At 36.6% G+C, this 17,834-nt stretch overlaps 1 protein-coding gene across 3 annotated transcripts in view; it reads right to left on the reverse strand.

Moving 5' to 3' along the window:
• Window positions 1-653: 653 nt before the first annotated feature.
• The window catches only part of DNAJB1 (DnaJ heat shock protein family (Hsp40) member B1), a 53,401-nt gene continuing 36,220 nt past the window's right edge, over window positions 654-17,834 (reverse strand). For 2 of the 3 annotated variants that reach the window (XM_087709741.1, XM_087709740.1), the window contains 2 exons: window positions 2,080-2,645; window positions 654-1,679 (listed from right to left, as the gene is read on the reverse strand). In XM_087709741.1, coding sequence (XP_087565867.1) covers window positions 1,449-1,679; window positions 2,080-2,559 — 711 coding nt within the window. In that variant the 5' untranslated portion in view covers window positions 2,560-2,645 and the 3' untranslated portion in view covers window positions 654-1,448. Of the gene's footprint in view, window positions 1,680-2,079; window positions 2,646-4,263; window positions 4,582-17,834 lie in introns of those variants that run through there. The other variant, XM_014069071.2, reaches the window with a different exon arrangement.

Raw genomic sequence — 17,834 nt, forward strand, 5'->3', positions numbered from 1 at the left:
ATCTGTCATTAAACCAATTAAATATCAAAAAGTTCATGTAATATAAAGCATGTATACCCTCTTAAAGAAGAGACATAAGGTTTTACTTTGATATTGATATCAAATATATGACACTTTAGAATTTGTATTTATTAAATCCTTACAATACTTTTAGTACTATAATGTTAGCTATCTACGAATGACAATCTTGTCTTCCCAAACCAGTCAAGTCTTAGATTACCAATAATCTTATTGGGGATATGAAACAATGTATATTTTTTGAAGATTTGGCTAGATTTCTTAACCATCTCTACTGCTTTTCGGCAATAATCCTCCTGAAAGATCAAAGAGCCTGGTATAATTTCTGTTCAAAACACTTGGCAGCAGAAAATCTGCATACTTCATTAGATAGCTACAGCCATATTCTAATTACAATAAAGAGCATTTCTCCTTACCCTTGGTTATTCAATCTGAACAAAACAAATGTTTAATTTCTTAAAAAAAATAAGGTTTAGAATTACAATGTCTTTTTCCTGACAGAAAACAGTGACAATTCATGTGTAGTTTTAAGTATCTGCTGTTTTGTCAATTTGCAGCAATCATCAGATTTAATTAATTTACCAAATGTTTAATAATAGGAGAAAAACAAATATTTTTAAGTATATATATATCAATAAGCAAGACTCCAGTCTTTTTATTAAAATTTTCAACTGTAAATATGATAGACTTGATACATTAAATTCTTTTAGACCAAGTCCTCTAGCAGGACATATAAATATGTCTGTATAGAAAAACATTATCTGGCAAGTCTGTAAATCAGGTGGCTTCCTGTAATTTTTTTGCATGCGTTCAAGAGCTACCTGTTATTAGAAAAAGCCCTATTCCATTCAACTTTCTGAAAGAGGCAAATTATTTTTATGGCTATATGAACAACTTTCCAGAATGTCAGCATTTGGTACTATTTAAATAGTACCATAGGAATATCAAGGAAGCTGGAAATCTGAATATTTACTAAAAATAGCCTATCCTCCTTCAGGAAATAATGTAAAAGACAAAGACAACACAATACAACATAGACAAGAGATCGAAGATGTTTACTTCTGAAGTCCAGTTTAAATTTGTGTCATTTTTTTTTTCTAATGAGAATCTGTATGGGCATTGCCTGAACTAGGGCTTGTCAAATAGATGCAGAGATCATGACTGGTTGCCATACTCAGATTCAAATTTTTGAGATGTTTTTTCTGTTTCTTTCAGCAAATGCTCCTGGTTATAAATGCTATGAGCAAAGGCAATCTGGGTCTAAAGTCATTTAGCAGTGCAATATTCTTTTTTTTTCCAATCAATTCGTTGAAATCTTTTGTAGCATAAAGTTACTCTCATGTCCACTGCCAAAACAAACCCTGAAATCTTGATTCCAGTATATAATCCTCCATAACAGAGGTAGTGCAGTCCAGTCAGTGTCAGTCTTATTATATTGGCAAGATCTGTTCTAGGACACTTTTGGAAGACTGTGGAATTCTGTCTGGGAATCTTACATCAAATTCAATAATAAGATCCCCTCGCTGATTTAGATTCTTGGGAAATGGAAGGCCTTCTCCGGGAATTCTTCGCTTCATGCCAGGTTTAATGACATCTTTGAATATCATTGGTATGGTTCTACCGTCTAATGTTGGTGTATTCACAGTGCAGCCACACAAAGCCTGTATATAAAAATAAACCACATAAATCAGTATGTTTTTTACAAATGGGAAAAACCAGGGAAAACTATTTTCAATTGACAATGACTTTAAACTTCAATAAGATTTCATGATAAGAGAAAATGCCAAAAAACTGAATGCCACATATATACCAATATACTTCAATGTTTCTGTTAAAGCTACTACAGCAATATGAAGCATGCTTCCTGCATGTGTTCCATAATGCTGTCAGTATCTTGAGACTATATACTCTTATGGGCTATTTAAATTTGCAACAAGTCTATTATTACAGTTATATATGGATTATCTGAATTAAACTTTTATCTATTGTAAAATACAGCAATTTAGACATTTTATTACCTAGTCCATCTTTCAAATAACAAAATGTAGCTTTTCAACTTACCTCACGGAGGCTGATCTTAGCTGGGTATATAATATCAGACCCATCTCTCTTAAAAATGTTGTGTGGCTTGTCCTTTAGAACAAAAACTATATCAGCTGGAATGTTGAGTGGTGTTTGGTCTCCTTCTTTGGGGAATGTGATCTTAGTTCCTTCTTTCCACCCTCGTTTTACTTCTATTGTTAAAATCTTATCCTCACTGCGTGTGCTTTTCCCATCTGGATTGAGACGCTTGTGTGAAATTTTCATTTTCTTGGTGCAACCTGTGTAAATTTCCTCCAACGACACCCTCAACTCATGGATGATTGGAGGATCTTGTTTCTTACGGATGTTTTCATGTCCCCCACGACTGCGAGTAAAACCAATATTTTCAAAGTTTTGAAAAGTTGAAAAAGGATCGTCAACATCCATGTCATCATCTCCATTCCTCTGACCAAAAAAGTTATCAAAAGGATTCCGTCCACCGAAGAACTGTGCAAACATGGCATGAGGATCTCCATGGAAGGTGTAAGTGAAAGAAGTACCATTGGGACCTCCTCCACTACAACTGGGACCACCACCTTTTAATCCTGAAATATAGAAAACATAAAAATGTAATATTCATCCAATAATACTTATGTTCAATGTCTCATGTTACATTATTTCTTTTTAGTATTTGAGAATGTAAAATACGGCTAATCTTAGAAATACCTCAAATTTTCACCTCCATTTTTCTCTCAATTTCCCTTTTCACCATGATTCAACTGTATAAAATCAGCAAAACACCTTTTTCAGTGTTTCAGTCTATAATACTCTTCTGAACTGAATGTTATTATTGATACAACACAAATTATCATTCATTTTTACCTCAACTGGATAAAGCAATAGGTATATTTTAAGAATTATGGGGGGAAAATAATATTGGAAAGGACACTAGCATATGAATATACTAGAATATTCTAGCTACTACTAGAAGACTTTGCAGGAAAGGCTCCACCTATCTTAGACAGCTTGTCATGCAACCCAAATATATGCAGTGAATACATATTTTACCAAGTCTTCAGAGGAAAATTGCTTAATATTTATTACGAATATAAGTAAGACAATGAAAGCCAGTACTGAAAAGCTGTCCCAAATCTGTACAAATTGTATAGTAAGAGTGTCTGTTTTAAATCCTATGTTTTATAAATGCTAGAGATGGAATGATGCTCTTTAAAACATACATGCCACAAGACAGAAAGTTGACAGAATGTATATACTCAGCAATCTTTATTAGTGTACATAAAATCATTAGAAACAGGAGAAATTCTAATTTTAATACATTATTTTGCAGCTTCCTAACCGAAGCATTTCCACCTGGCTCAAAGTAGCTTCCTACTAGACAGGAAGAACCTGTAAAACAATGGTGGATTTTTGAGGAGTGACCTCTATACAATCAGAACAATTCAAAGATGGCAACTCATCTGGCCAGTTTCCAGAATGGAGAGTAAAAGAACTTGTTCTCTTGTTCTCCACTATTTTGCCCTCCCTTCCCCTTCCTTGGGAAATTAGTCCCAACATGGTGGTTTTCCACAGCCGCTGGGAAAAGTCTTTATTAATGGGACCTAAAAGCTAGATCTCACAATTATAATGTAGCAAACTGGAAAGTTAGCAGCTATTCTTTCAGGGTGGGGGCAAGATTATTAGCAATCGAGGAAAATAGAATACAAATTTTAATATCAGAGAAACGTACAGCCGAAGGTAGGTCGTCATTCCTTGGCTTAAGCAAATGTTAAAGATAAAAATATTTCAAAGCTGAAAAAAACATTTATTCAAGTCCCCTGCCCAAGTACAGCCGTTTCACTTTGAAGTTTCACTTTCCAATTTCATTCGCTTCCGTGATTAAAAAAATTCAACGGGGGCGATTCAATTCTGCTTCCCTGGCCTACCGATCAGTTAATTTGTTTCCCCTCCCCTCCCTTTGCGTCCTGCGATTTACGCCGCGACCCCGGTCATTTCAATTTCCTTCTTAAGAGAATACAGGAAAGACACGCAGCACACTAAGGCAGCTTCGCTAGTTTAAAGTGTCCGATTCTTAACAAATTAGATTCCCCCCCCTTGTAAACTCGGATAAACGACAACGTGTCGTAGACATCCCCCGCCCCCCATGCATCGCAGACTCGAATTCTTCCCTCCCCCGCGGCCTGTCGGGTCTCTCTTGGCACGCACCTTCCTCGCCGAACTTGTCGAAAATGTCGCGCTTTTTCGGGTCACTCAACACATCGTACGCCTCGGCGATTTCTTTGAAGCGCTCCTCGGCTCCAGGGTCCTTATTCTTGTCGGGATGGTAGCGCAGCGCCTGCTTACGATACGCCTTCTTAATGTCATCTTCGCTAGCCCCGCGGCTCAGGCCCAGGATACGATAATAATCTTTCCCCATCGCCCTTCGCAACTCCCTCAGTAGCCGGCCACCTACCCCACACGCTCGCTCGTCTCCCCAAACTGTAATTTAGAAGGAGGCGCTTCCGTTTCCAAGTTTATATGGCGGGCGGAGAATCTTCCAGAGCTTGCCACAACATTCTCTCTCGAAAGCCCGCCTCTCCATCCTGCTTTCTCCAATTGCAGCCGAAACCTTTCGAATGCTGCGCCAATGAAGACGCGGCCTGCGTCACACATGGGGAAGTAACGGTTGCCGAGAGTCCGCCTTGTACCTTAAGAGCGAAGGAGATAAGCAATTGCTCTTCTGTCAACGGTTGTTTTACTTCCGAATTCTTGAGGCTGGCGGCTGGTCTCCCGGCGGGAGCTAATCGGGTGACGTCACGGGAGGCTCGCGCTCAACCTCTTCTATTAAAACCTTTCCAGAAAACGTCGAACCGCCCCCCCCCCGATGATTGCCGTTCAATTAATCAACTCCACCCAGAAACTGAGGTTTTCTTAAACCTCAAGCCAGCCAAGATTCAGAGAACCTTGCAACGCCGCAGTTTCGCTTATGTTATGCCAGTTTCTTCAATCTGGTGCCCTATGAATGGAATTCCGTTAGATGGGGAATTGGGGAAGTTGGAAATCAAACACATCGGGAGGGCAGCAACCGGGGAAAGCAGGTGTTCCACTGGGTGGTTATGACAATGGTACAAAATACAAGAGAACATTTTGAAATACTGTTATAATAAATGTCATTTATTGCAAACAATCACGAATGATAAGGGTGACCCACGTCAGAAAGTAATAGATTAACCATAAGACTCAATACACTACTGATGAGGAAGTGGCATTTAACAACATGGACATTCCCACCTGTACTATCTGCAGATTTACATAATCCAAGCCAGCTAGCAACTAAAACTGAATTCAAGTTACAATCTTACATGGAAAGCCAGTTATTTGTTACCTGAAGCAGAGAAGCAAATCCTTAATGCCCACAAAATATCACTGCAATCAAATTATTTTGAAATTTACCGCAGCCTGAAAAGCATTTAAAAGTACCTCCTTGGTAATCATAAATACATTTGCTTCCCTTTTAATACCCCAAAGCAAGTTGCCAGAAACAAGCTGCTCAAAAAAACTGCCTCATTTTTTTTGTACTTTCAAGTCAGTGTTGACTCCTGGAGGCTGCCTGGACAAGTCACTGCAGCTTTTTTGGCAAGATTTTGGAAGTTATTTGCCATTACCTGATTTCTGCTTGCCTCATGTTGTACTTCTGTTAAAACCTAAATCATAGCTGAATCAGAGACAAATAGAAAATTAAAAACAATATTAACACAATAACTGTGTCTAGGCAACATTTTCTTTGTAATATTAATTTGAAGAGGTGCCCAATATTTCAGTTGTGACTGCAGGTGAACACAACATTTAAAGGCAACAGAACATAATGCCAAGCTCACCTAACCTATACAGCTGTGATGGCAAAACTATGGCACACGTGCCAGAGGTGACACACAGAGCCCTCTCTGCTGGCATGCACATCGTTGCCCCAGGTCAGATCTCTGTTGCCTTTCTTTTGTGAGCTTCTGTTTCCCTGCAAACGAAACAGAAGCTCACAAAAGAAAAAGATCTTACCTCTTGCCGCACCTCCAGTGTTGGGATGCCCAGTCTCCTGCCAGCCACCTGGCCTTTGCTGTGTATGTGTGCATGTCCGCACATATGCATGTTTGCACATGAGAATGCTCATGCATATCTGTGCATGCACACCAGTGGTGGGTTGCAGGCGGTATGCCCCAGTATGGGCGTACCGGAGCCTGCCCAGAGCACCAGATACCGTTCCAGTATGGCGCTTCGGCGAGCCCACACGCCCACCTGAGCTTCTTACCTGTCTTTTAAGGCTTATGTGCATGGCATGTATGCGACGCTCCGTTGAGCAGCTGGAGGCTTGCGGAGGCGGTAAGAATCATGCACTTGCTGCGCGCGTCCATGTGGACGCCGCCGGGCCCATTCCAACCATACCGTTTGGAACGGGATCCAGAACCCACCATTGATGCACACATTCACCCGCACATGCACACCTTTTAGTTTGGGCTGGTGCACGTGTAGTTTAGGGAATTGGTGCCTAAAAGGTTCACCATCACTGCTATACGATCATTCCCAGGGGACAGTCAGTTGTTGAAGGATTTGTAAAATGCCGGGAGGGTCAGGGCCAAAAACCTCCAAGCTTCCAAAGGGCAAATACTTACCAGGTCTGCATAGTACTGCTTAATAAATGGGCCTACTTTGCCTGATCTAGTACACCAGACAGAAACAATTGGAGAAAGGGGTCCCACATATAAGTTCCCATGAAGGTTTTTATATAATGTGTTAACACTCTAAAGCATGCCTGGTAGCTTATTGGGTTCTATGTAACCAAATTAATAACGTTTGGCAAAATATCATGAATAGCTTCCGACTTTTTAAATTATATGCACCAATGCAGTAAAAAATATTTACACAATGGGAGTTTAATAAATAATTGCAGATTAGTGGAAAAATGATGGCAGGAATTATTTCTATTTCCTTCTAAGTATAGTAGAATAAGTCCTTTAAGCCAAATTTCTGAATAAGAAACAAGGCAAGTATTTATCTGAGATAAGCTGTCTACAGGGAACTGTTATATGGATTAAGTGATTGCTTAAATGTCAGAATTGCAAAAATCTATAAAACCACAGTGTAATGGGTTTTTTTTTGGAACAATGTATGATGTCCTGGGATATTGATGAACCTATCGAATACCCATACTCAGTGGCATACACAAACGTTGATTTTGTGCTGTGGAAAACACTTACATTTCTAATAATATAAATGGATCTAGAAGCAATCCCAAAACTATGAATTTAAACTGAAAATATGTTGAATGCTATCATTTCCACAGGTAATCTGTTCAATAATAGCATTTTCATCTTGTTTGGTTCAAGTTTCACTTTGTTGTCTGTCATCACATCTCTTAATACAGTCAAGGTCAGATCAAGCCACTGTGTTGTTCTGTTTCAGTACGGGAGTAGCATTGCAGAATTCCAAATTTTAATTTTGAATTAACTATAATTCACACCCCACAAGGTAATTGGTTTTTAGCCTTGTCACTCACAGCCCATCCTATCTCTTTGTGAAATAGGTTGCTATAGTTGCCAGCATAAAGAAAAATAGGATAGCTATGTGTCATCAGAATGCTGAATCTTGGGAAGAAGGCGGGGCTTAGCAGTGAGAAGATGGAGTTTTAGGCTACTCCTGAAATTCCTCTATACCAAAGGACTTTTTGGACGGGTTCTTTGAACCCCAGCTGTCCCGAAGACGACAGTGGAGGTGGGGAGGGACCCAGGACCCCAGAGGTAATCGCAAATCTCTGGGGGAGGGTATTAACTCCCTGTGCCAATTCCTTTTGGATTAGCTGTGTGCTAACTGAAACTGCAGGTGCCCCTAAGAATGGAAGAAGTGATATCATCTGGTAAGCTGATTTTATTATCCAAGAGAGTTTGTTCCTGTTAAAAATTAAGCTAATTGGAAACCAAACAATAAGAAGATCAGCGGCGAATTAGCTTTTCTAATGGTTTTATGACTGGTGGTTACTTTACCTCTTAAATGCTTCAAGAAACTCCGCGATATCCTCCCCCCTCTGAATCTCCTTAAGTGGATCGTAAAACTTAATTCCTACTAACTAGCCCGTCACGATTCGACATTTTTATTACTTTACTATCCAGCTCTGTTTACAATCAGATAAGATTGACAGCCGGTAAGAGACTATATAAAAAAAAAGAGTGCTTCGAAGCCTCTGGGGGAAAAAAGAGAATTTTTATTTTTATTTTAACTACGACACATCATGGCGTCCCAAGATACCCCCAAGACTTCATTTCAGACTCTTTTCTCTGCATGTAGAGAGCTTTTTCATTCTTATCAAAGATTGGAACGAAAACTCGATCAATTTATTCTAAAATATGAAGCTAAAACTGAGAACGTTGAATGCTTAAATGTCCCTGAAACACAAACGGAAAATGTGAGAAATGGTGTCTGGTCTATCTCAGAGGAAGAGAAGAAGTGGGAAGCCATAAAGACGGCTCATTTAAAGGGACAGTGTGCAGAAGGAATGGAGAATCCACCCTTGAGAATTAAAGTTAAATTGGGAAGCTTTATAAACCAAGAACAACTTTATTACTTCATCACTGACATTCAGAATCCAAAGGTGCCGAAATACTTTTGTTTGGACTTGCTTATGGAAACATTTGGTAAATTTATTCAACGAATGGCTACTGGACGGAGAAAACCTTGTGGCTGGAGGGACACAGGCTGACAAAAAATTTAAAACTAGCTAGATCGGATTACTTTAATATGTAATAGATATAGCTGAATAATGACTGATATGGATAGCAATATATATAATCTGGAATTGGCTGATAGATTGTTGAATACAATTGAAAACTAGTTAAATCTAATTGCTTTTCTGTGTAACAAATATTGTTGAATAATAATTGATACTGAGAGCAATGTATATAATGTGGAGTTGACATGATAATTAACAATTGGATATGAGAAAATACTTTTAGATTACACATAAAGAGTATTAACTATAATAATTAGCACTATTAAAAAAACTAAATAGAACCCATACAATCAAAAGTTAATTAATATTGGGAAAATGTTATGATATATGATATAATTGAATATTATGGATGTTTAGCTAAAATATCTAGATTGGATTACTTCAATTTGTAATAGATATAGCTGAACAATGATTGATATAGATAGCAATATATATAATTTGGAATTGGTTGATAGATTGATGAATATAACTGAAAATTAGCTAAATCTAATTGCTTTTTTGTGTAACAGATATAGTTGAATAATAATTGATATTAATAGTAATGTATATAATGTGGAGTCGATATGATAACTAACAATTGGATATGAGAAAACACCTTTAGGGTATACATAAAGAGTATTAACTATAATAATTAGCACTATTAAAAAATTAAATAAAATTCATATAATTAAATGTTAATCAATATTGGGAAAATGTTAGGATATATGATATAACTGAATATTATGGATGTTTAGTTAAAGTAGAACATGAGGATTTGATGATAATAGAGGATTTTACATATAAGTAAATGAACTGCCAGCATGTGTCATGGACTAATTCCTTAGCATAACTAAGGATGAAGGATGTTTAAATAATTATAATAATTAAAACCGGAGGTATAATGATTTTGATATGGCAAATATTTGAGTTAAGATACTTGAATTAATAGGAGTTAATCGAAGAGAAGCACCAAAACATGTTGTAACCAGTTGATATACTTCTTATTTTTTCATAATAGATACCTGTGTTTCGTTTTGTTTTTCTGATTGTTGTCTTTGTTTTTTTTCTGTATTATCTGTAATTGATTGATATATTAAGAAAGATGTTGTACCAGTTTTAAACTAAAGCTTAAAAAACATTTAATTTAAAAAAAAAAAAAAAAAGAATGCTGAATCTTCAAATGATATTATTCAGTCTTTTAATATAGATTTAACTTTAATAATAAAACTTGCAGAACCTCACAAAACAAACATTAAACATACATTATGGGTTATGTGCCAGCCTATGACTGACCCAAGGGAACTGCTTTCAGACCCTTTCATAAATGATTCCCAGATTCAATTAAAGTCATTATTAACTTGTATTTTTACTTTATTTTTTGACATTGATCCAAATCTGTACTCTAATACAGGTGATCCTTGACTTACAACTGTGATTGAGCCTGGAATTAAGGTTGTAAGTCATGCTGATTGATAAAGGGTCATCATGTGACTGCCCCTGATTTTAAAACTTTTTTGCGGCAGTCATTAAGCAAATGCTTAATGTAGTCAAAGTCAACATGTTGGTCCTTAAGCAAATGCTGCACTTGTTCAGCAAACTAATTGTTTGCAATGGGTTTGGGGTTTTTTTTGGCCAGGAACTGGAAGTAAATGCTGTAAATTGTGGTCAAATGTGTCTGGTGAGTGCTCAAAATACAATAATATGACTGCTGGAGGGGGGCAACTATGAGAACTTCTAATCTGGGTTGTAAGTACCTTTTTTATGTCTATTGTAACTTCAAACAGTTGCTAAGTGATGATTATACATCAAGGACTACCTGTAGCTGAGTCTATCTTTGTTCTAAAGATGGAATTATATATAGTTTCCAGCAAGAAGAATAAAGATGTACAGTTTCCTAGGAGCTGTTATCATATGCAGAGCCAACTCCATATACTTAGGAGGAAAATAAGGATTAGTACCCAGTGCTGAATTTATCCTACCAGGCAGCAATTTAATTTGAACAAATCAATATACATGACCATAGGAAATATTTTAAAGTATAAAAATCTAGACTCCCATATATATTTTCTAATATGTCATTATAAAGAAAATATTTGTATTGTCCATGAAAAAAAAATCTTTGCTCCTTCTTTGCTCCTTTTTTAACTTCAGTGTTTTCAAGAGCAGCTGCTGATCAAAAATAGCCAAAAAAATCTTCTGTGTGTCTTGCATATCTCAAGAATAAATTAAAGCAGCTGATGGTGTGTATTAATGTAGTCCTAATCATGTAGTTGTCTTGCTTTCTTCCTGTCCCAGAGAAAGGTGGAATGAGAAACTGTAAACCAACTACATCAGCTCAGTTTTCTCATGTTATAAATGAAGGGACACCAAATATCAGGCAGACCCAGTTTCTGTATTAAAAAGCCTTCTTAGGGACAAGATTGATATATTTTAACTCAACTTTTTTTATCATTGGGTATAACCAGAAGAGAAATATAAACAAATATTACTCATTTCTTAAGTTCTATTATACAGTTCATCAGACCTTTTAATTATCTTTATATTATATAATTACATAACATCACTAAAAGCTCAACAAGCCTTACGCATCAATTTTGCTTGTAATGGTCTTGAGTATAAGTGACAGGGCCGTCAAACTCGTGGCTCGTTGCCCAGAAGCATCAAACGCTGGCCACGTCAACATGCAGTTTAGTGAAGGGGAAAAAAGTTGCAATATGTCACAAGACAACGATGTGAGGATGTGAGTTTGACACCCCTGGTATAAGACAATGGTGATACAGTATATACCCATGATGGTGAACCTATGGCACACATGCCACAAGTGGCATGCGGGGTTCCACCACAAAACCACGGTAGACTAAAGCGCGCTCAACGAAAGCGCGTACCTGACGTCATCACAGCGCGACGAAAACATCACGCTGTGAGCGGTAAAGTTAAAATTAACGCGAAAACCTTACCCTAACCCCTCCAAACCTAACCCTAAACCTAACCCTTAACCTAACCCTAAACCTAACCCTTAACCTAACGCTAAACCTAACGCTAACCCTTAACCTAACCCTAAACCTAACCCTAACGCTTAACGTAACCCTAAACCTAACCTTAACCCTTAACCTAACCCTAACCCTAACCCTTACCTTTACGTAAATCGGCTTGCTTTAAAAGCGCTTTTTAAAGCGCCCTTTTTTCTCCGCGGTCGTATTTGTCGCGCTGCTGATGACGTCAGGTACGCACTTTAATCGGGCGCGCTTTAGTGGACCGCGGTTTTGTCGTGCCACGGGCATGCGGAGCCATTTGTTAGGGCATGCGCGCTGGCCAGCTAACTTCAGCCTTCATTTTGGCCGTTTTTTGCCCTCTGGAGGCTTCAGGAGGCTTCTCTGAAGCCTCTGGAGGGTGAAAAACAACCCAATGCGCAAACTGGAAGTTTGGGAACGGTTACTAACTTAACAACTGCATGATTCACTTTAACAACTGTGGAAAGAAAGGTTGTAAAATGGGGCAAAATTCACTTAACAACTGTCTCGCTTAGCAACAGAAATTTTGGGCTCAATTGTGGTGGTAAGTTGAAGACTACCTGCAAATGCCATGAGAAATTATCACATGGACCTGACACATAAGTAAGTTGAAAGAAAATGCAGACTAAAAATTTGGCATTGATATAGAGGATTGAAAGTTCTAATTAGTTATATTCTTAGACACAAGATCATTTCCAAAATAGCAAGGCTTAAAATACATAAAGTGCACTTTGTCTGGAGATATGCTTATGATGTGATTCAAAAACTGCATGACACATACAGCAAAAGAAAAGGGAGGGCATCCATGAAGAATGTCTTGAAAAAGCTATTAAGCAGTTGACCTGGTATATGAATTTTAAAAAGGATAAAATGGTTAAGTCTGTAAACATTTCTAGATGACTGCTGTTATTTTTAGATTTCCCTGAAAAATATATTTACCGTAATTAATATTTTTATAATCTAATCAGAAAAAAAAATTAACAGGAGTCAAAACTGAGTTCTTTCTGCTCACTGAGCATAAACCTTAGAAAACAGCTAAAAGAAGTAGTTTAAAAACAATAAATGAATTAAGGTCTACTTTTGATTCACATGACACCATGAAATATAATATTAATTTTGCCAAAGGTCCACAGATTTTATAGCTTCTAATGAGATAAAACAGGTATTACAATTTAAAGAAAACAGTCATGTCTAAATCAGCAATGATGAATATTGATAATTACAGGGTTTATCCTATGTGCGTGCATCTTAGTATCAAGTTTTTTTTGTCCTGAAGAATTGGCATTAAAAAGCAACAAGGGAGAAAACTTTGGCATATCGACTCTTTGGAAAAAAAGCTCTTTCCCTTCTTTGAAACCGAAGTTTTTGGAATTTACTTAATATTGGATATAAATAGATAGTAAGCCTGGTTAAGAAACTGTGATGTTTATAGATATTCTGTGGTAGCTGCAGAGCCAGCTAGCACCTTTCTGAAGAATGTTTCAATATTTGTTGAAGGTGTTGCTGCCACTTCTTTCAACAGAGCATAAAATTTAGATTGATTTATTCTACTCTTTTGTTTCCCTGGGTTTGGACTCCTTTGCTTCCAGAGATAGCATGTTCACTGACAGTTTGAAGCAGGAATGACACTAAGACAAAGAAAATCAGAGCAGGGTCCTAAGAAACAGAATTTGAACAACAACAGTTCTGCTTTCTCTTTGTCTGAGACCTAGGTTCAAAGTATAAATTGAGACGTGGCAGAATCATGGTCATGAATCATGTGCAGAAGGAGGTCACAGGCTTGGACTGAGGAAACGATCTTATACCAAAACATCAAAGAATAACAAGATGGCAATATACTCAACATCCAGAGGTGAATTTTTGAGTTTTAAGCTGAGGAAGGAGTTCTCACTTTCTGAATTAATGCCTAATCGACTAGATTCACTGCCAAGTATGCACTTTGTAAGAATTGTTAATATCATATTGGATTTGAGTCTTAGAAGCAGACAACTTGAAAAAGTTATTATCATCTCTTAGCAATTGTGGTAAACATAACAGATTTCTTCTGTCCATCAGCACTTTTGAAATTGGTAACAAATCTCTTGTTTATGGAGTTTGGTGACCCAAGTCTATAATTCTGTAGTCAAATCTGACATCCATAAAATGTTTTGCTGATCGATCACTTGAATTCATTTTGACTTGGGCTGCTTCCAGACAGACAGCACTTACCATTAACATTTTAAAAGTGCAGCTGTTCTATTTTCCCTCCTTAATAGGTAAGTTATAAAAAAATTAAGGATAGAAAGAGGGATAAGCAGGAATTTACCAATAAGGCAATGTGCACCTATTTATCCATGACATTCTATGAACGAAGAAGGAAATTGCATCCCAAAAAATATTTTGCAAGTGTCTTTGAATTACAGCTTAGATAAAGTCCAAAATGTTATTTTAATACTTCTTTTTTAATTCCCTGCATCTCTTTCTGATCTTGCAGCCTCAGGATTTTGATAGAGAAGAAATTCAACTGGAGAAATTCAACTTGCACTGATTCTTATCTGTCAGGCCTTTATAATAGAGAGAATTGATCAACTGGATCCAAGAAGTTAGTATCTCTTTGAAAGAGGAAGCGTTGTCCACTCTCTCTTTTAAAAAGAGGCAATTTTCACATTTATAAAGACACTCTAGTTAGACATGTCAGGCAAGACATGAAATCATAGTTTGATCTTAGCTTGTTCTCATTAAATAGTTTAAATATAGGTACCTAGTTTAGAAGATTCAGGACTACACTAGATTAACGTAAGTGATGGAATCAGAAGCTTCGTCTACAAGAGGAGTGAGCAATTAATTTTCCCAAGGGGCCACATGAAAACCTGGGACTGTTGTGGAGGCTCGAATCAATAGGGCTGTGAAAGGGCATAGGCATACACATAAGTACTTACATAAATTGGGGGGGAAATATAGCAGGCACCTTCAAAATCAAAGCAATGTTGTTGTATTAAGTTCATGCCGTGTACTTATTTATATTTGATTTCTAATTTCCAATTGACCCCATGCGGGCCAAACAACGTCAGCAAAAATGTTGGATCTAGCTTGGGGTGTGTGTGTCAAATGCTCAGATCTGCTCTACAAAGCCAAAATAGAGGACTGGGTTTGTACAATTAATGTAGTTTCTTTTTATTTCTTAGTTAGACAGAATTTTAGTGTGACCTATTTTATGTGTATAGCAGCATCCACACCAAAATAGTGGCTCAAATAGCAAAAAAAAAAAAAAATTTGTGACTAAGCACTGGAACCAATTGTAAATAAACAGAAAATATGTTTTACTATTCATAGCTTTGCCTGGACTAAAAATTACTTGGAAGGGTATAATATATAACATAATGCTGATGGATAGGATATTTTGAAAGGTAATTTCAAAAAAATGCATTGGTATTTTTATTTTCATATGTTTATAAATCAAGCTATATTTGCATTCATGTATTATATTACATAGATTCATACATATGGCTCCATCACATTATTCCACTACATTCATTGCAAAATGCAAAAAAGATCTAAGAAACACAGAAACAACAAACTAAAGTACTGAGATATGGAGAAGAAATATTGCCAACACAAGTTTATACTGACAACATTCATGTACCGGTATCTCTTCATACATTTCTATCATTGCAAACATTTTTTTCCAACAAGTCCCTACTTTTGTTCTTTAAACTTTCAGCTTTCTCTTTCTGAGGATTTCAGCAGTTTCAACTAACTACAACTTTCTTGGTCTTTTCCTTCTTCTTGACCCATTCACAGTAATTTCTTATATTTGTTTTCCAGGTGGATCCTCAATCATTGTATCACTGTATTCAAACCATATCAATGCACTTCTTTCACACTGGTTCATATTTAACACCTATTTGAACTTACTGTATCTTCTTAAATACACATCTTTACATACCCCATTCCTGCTGCATCCAACTTACTTGTTATAGTTTTCTTACATTCAATTATTTTCTTAACTGACAAGGTTGGCAGAATCAACTTCTGTTCATACATATACAGTCATTATTACTTCTTTTGCATTATTAGATTCATTTTCAGGTCCATGACTGTGTTGCAACATACAAAATAAAGTTTGGTATAAATTATTTGGTATTATCTGCATACAAAGGCACATAAACATTCATACCCCCAACTAACAACCATAAGCATTCTTTATATATGTATCCATAACAACATTAGATAACTAAAAGTCATCTTTGTCCTACTTCCTGTTGAATTTTGAAACAATGCTAAACATTCCATTTATTCTCAAAATTTACTCCCATAATATGCCATCCTTATTATTTAGGAACTTTATAATGTGAGGAGACACTGTGGCTCAGTGGCTAAGACAATGAGCTTGTCAATCAGAAGGTTGGCAGTTCAGTGGTTTGAATCCCTAGCACCGTGTAATGGAGTGAGCTCCTGTTACTTGTCCCAGCTTCTGCCAACCTAGCAGTTCGAAAGCATGTAAAAATGCAAGTAGAAAAATAGGAACCAACTTTGGTGGGAAAGTAACAGCGTTCTATGTGCCCTTGGCATTTAGTCATGCCGGCCAAATAACCACAGCCACATCTTTGGACAGCGCTGGTTCTTTGGCTCTGAAACGGAGATGAGCACTGCCCCCTAGAGTCAGGAACGACTAGCACATATGTGCAAGGGGAACCTTTACCTATAATCATGTAAAATAGTTCAAAACCTAGCAAAACCTATTCAATACAGGCTTGATACATTAAATTTTGCTTATTCTAACTTCCTGCAACCTTGCAAAATTTTAGGAATTCCTTGCTCTCCTTGAATATATTCACTGCAATCACTTTTTTCTTTGTACACATTATCTCATATCCGTGGTGTCCGTAGCAATGATCGCTGGCTTCAAAACAAAAACCACTATAATCAAAGCCCCAACTCTTTTTTACTCTGTGCAATGCATGCTATATATGTTATATAGTATGCATTGCGTGGAGTAAAAAAAGTGGGGCTTTGATCATCTAGTTCACGCTTGCAATTAAAAAGTAATCATTTATTTTTCACTTTTAATATTCTGAAAGACAAGGAAGAAATAAGACATAACATTCAAGAACAGTATATCTCACAATTCAGTGAAATTCTCATATATCACTTTCAAAATTACAGCTATTATTATTAACAAAGTCCATATCTTTCCAGATGAAGTAAAAATGGGATTCATCTCTTTCGAATTTAATCTGTGACTTTTTCAAGAAAAGAAATACTTTAACACAGCAGTTGTCCAATGATAAATCATTTAAGAATGTCTGAATATTGAATTAGTAGCTGAGAATAGAAATAGACTAATATGTGACAATCCCAAATCTGGCATAGATTGTATTTGTTTAGTGACTATTTTGACTTCCTCAAAAACTTTCTTCCAGAAAAGTGCAAAGGTCTCTTCAACATTTTGAGATGTAATTTGAAGTAATCTAATTGGAATTTAGCGCCAATGATGTACTGTCTCTCTTGTAAATGAGCTCACTGAAGTAATCTGATTTTCATAGTATTTCCTACCCCATCTCATCTATTCATTTTCCTAAATCTGTATGCACAACTTTTTAAAAACCTACTCAGGGCAGGTGTGTGTGTGTCTGTGTGTAAATTCCTATTCCAATAATAATCTATACATTTTTGAGGTTGTTCCTTTAGCTTGGTAAAGTTATTTATTAATTTTTCAAAAGTAAACACTGATCTGTTGACTCTTATATCCTTCTTATTCAAAGAGGATTTAAGTTGGAGCAATGTTAGCCAATAAAGGTAGCAAGCTATTTGTAATCTCTTTATTACACATTGTCTTATTGTCTTATTGTCTTATTGTAAAAGTGATTAAGGTGTCTCCTAGGCTTCAATTGCATTGACCTATCTTAATTAGAAGTATAGGTAGTCCTCGATTTACAACAGTTCATTTAGTGACCATTCAAAATTACAACAGCACTGAAAAAAGTGATTTATGACCATGTTCACACTTATGACCACTGCAGTAACCAGGTGGTCATGTGACCAAAATGCAG

This window comes from Thamnophis sirtalis, unplaced genomic scaffold, assembly GCF_051295495.1.
Source record: "Thamnophis sirtalis isolate CommonGarterSnake01/CBP01778 unplaced genomic scaffold, rThaSir2_p1.2 scaffold_3, whole genome shotgun sequence".
Taxonomy (NCBI): Eukaryota; Metazoa; Chordata; class Lepidosauria; order Squamata; family Natricidae; genus Thamnophis; species Thamnophis sirtalis.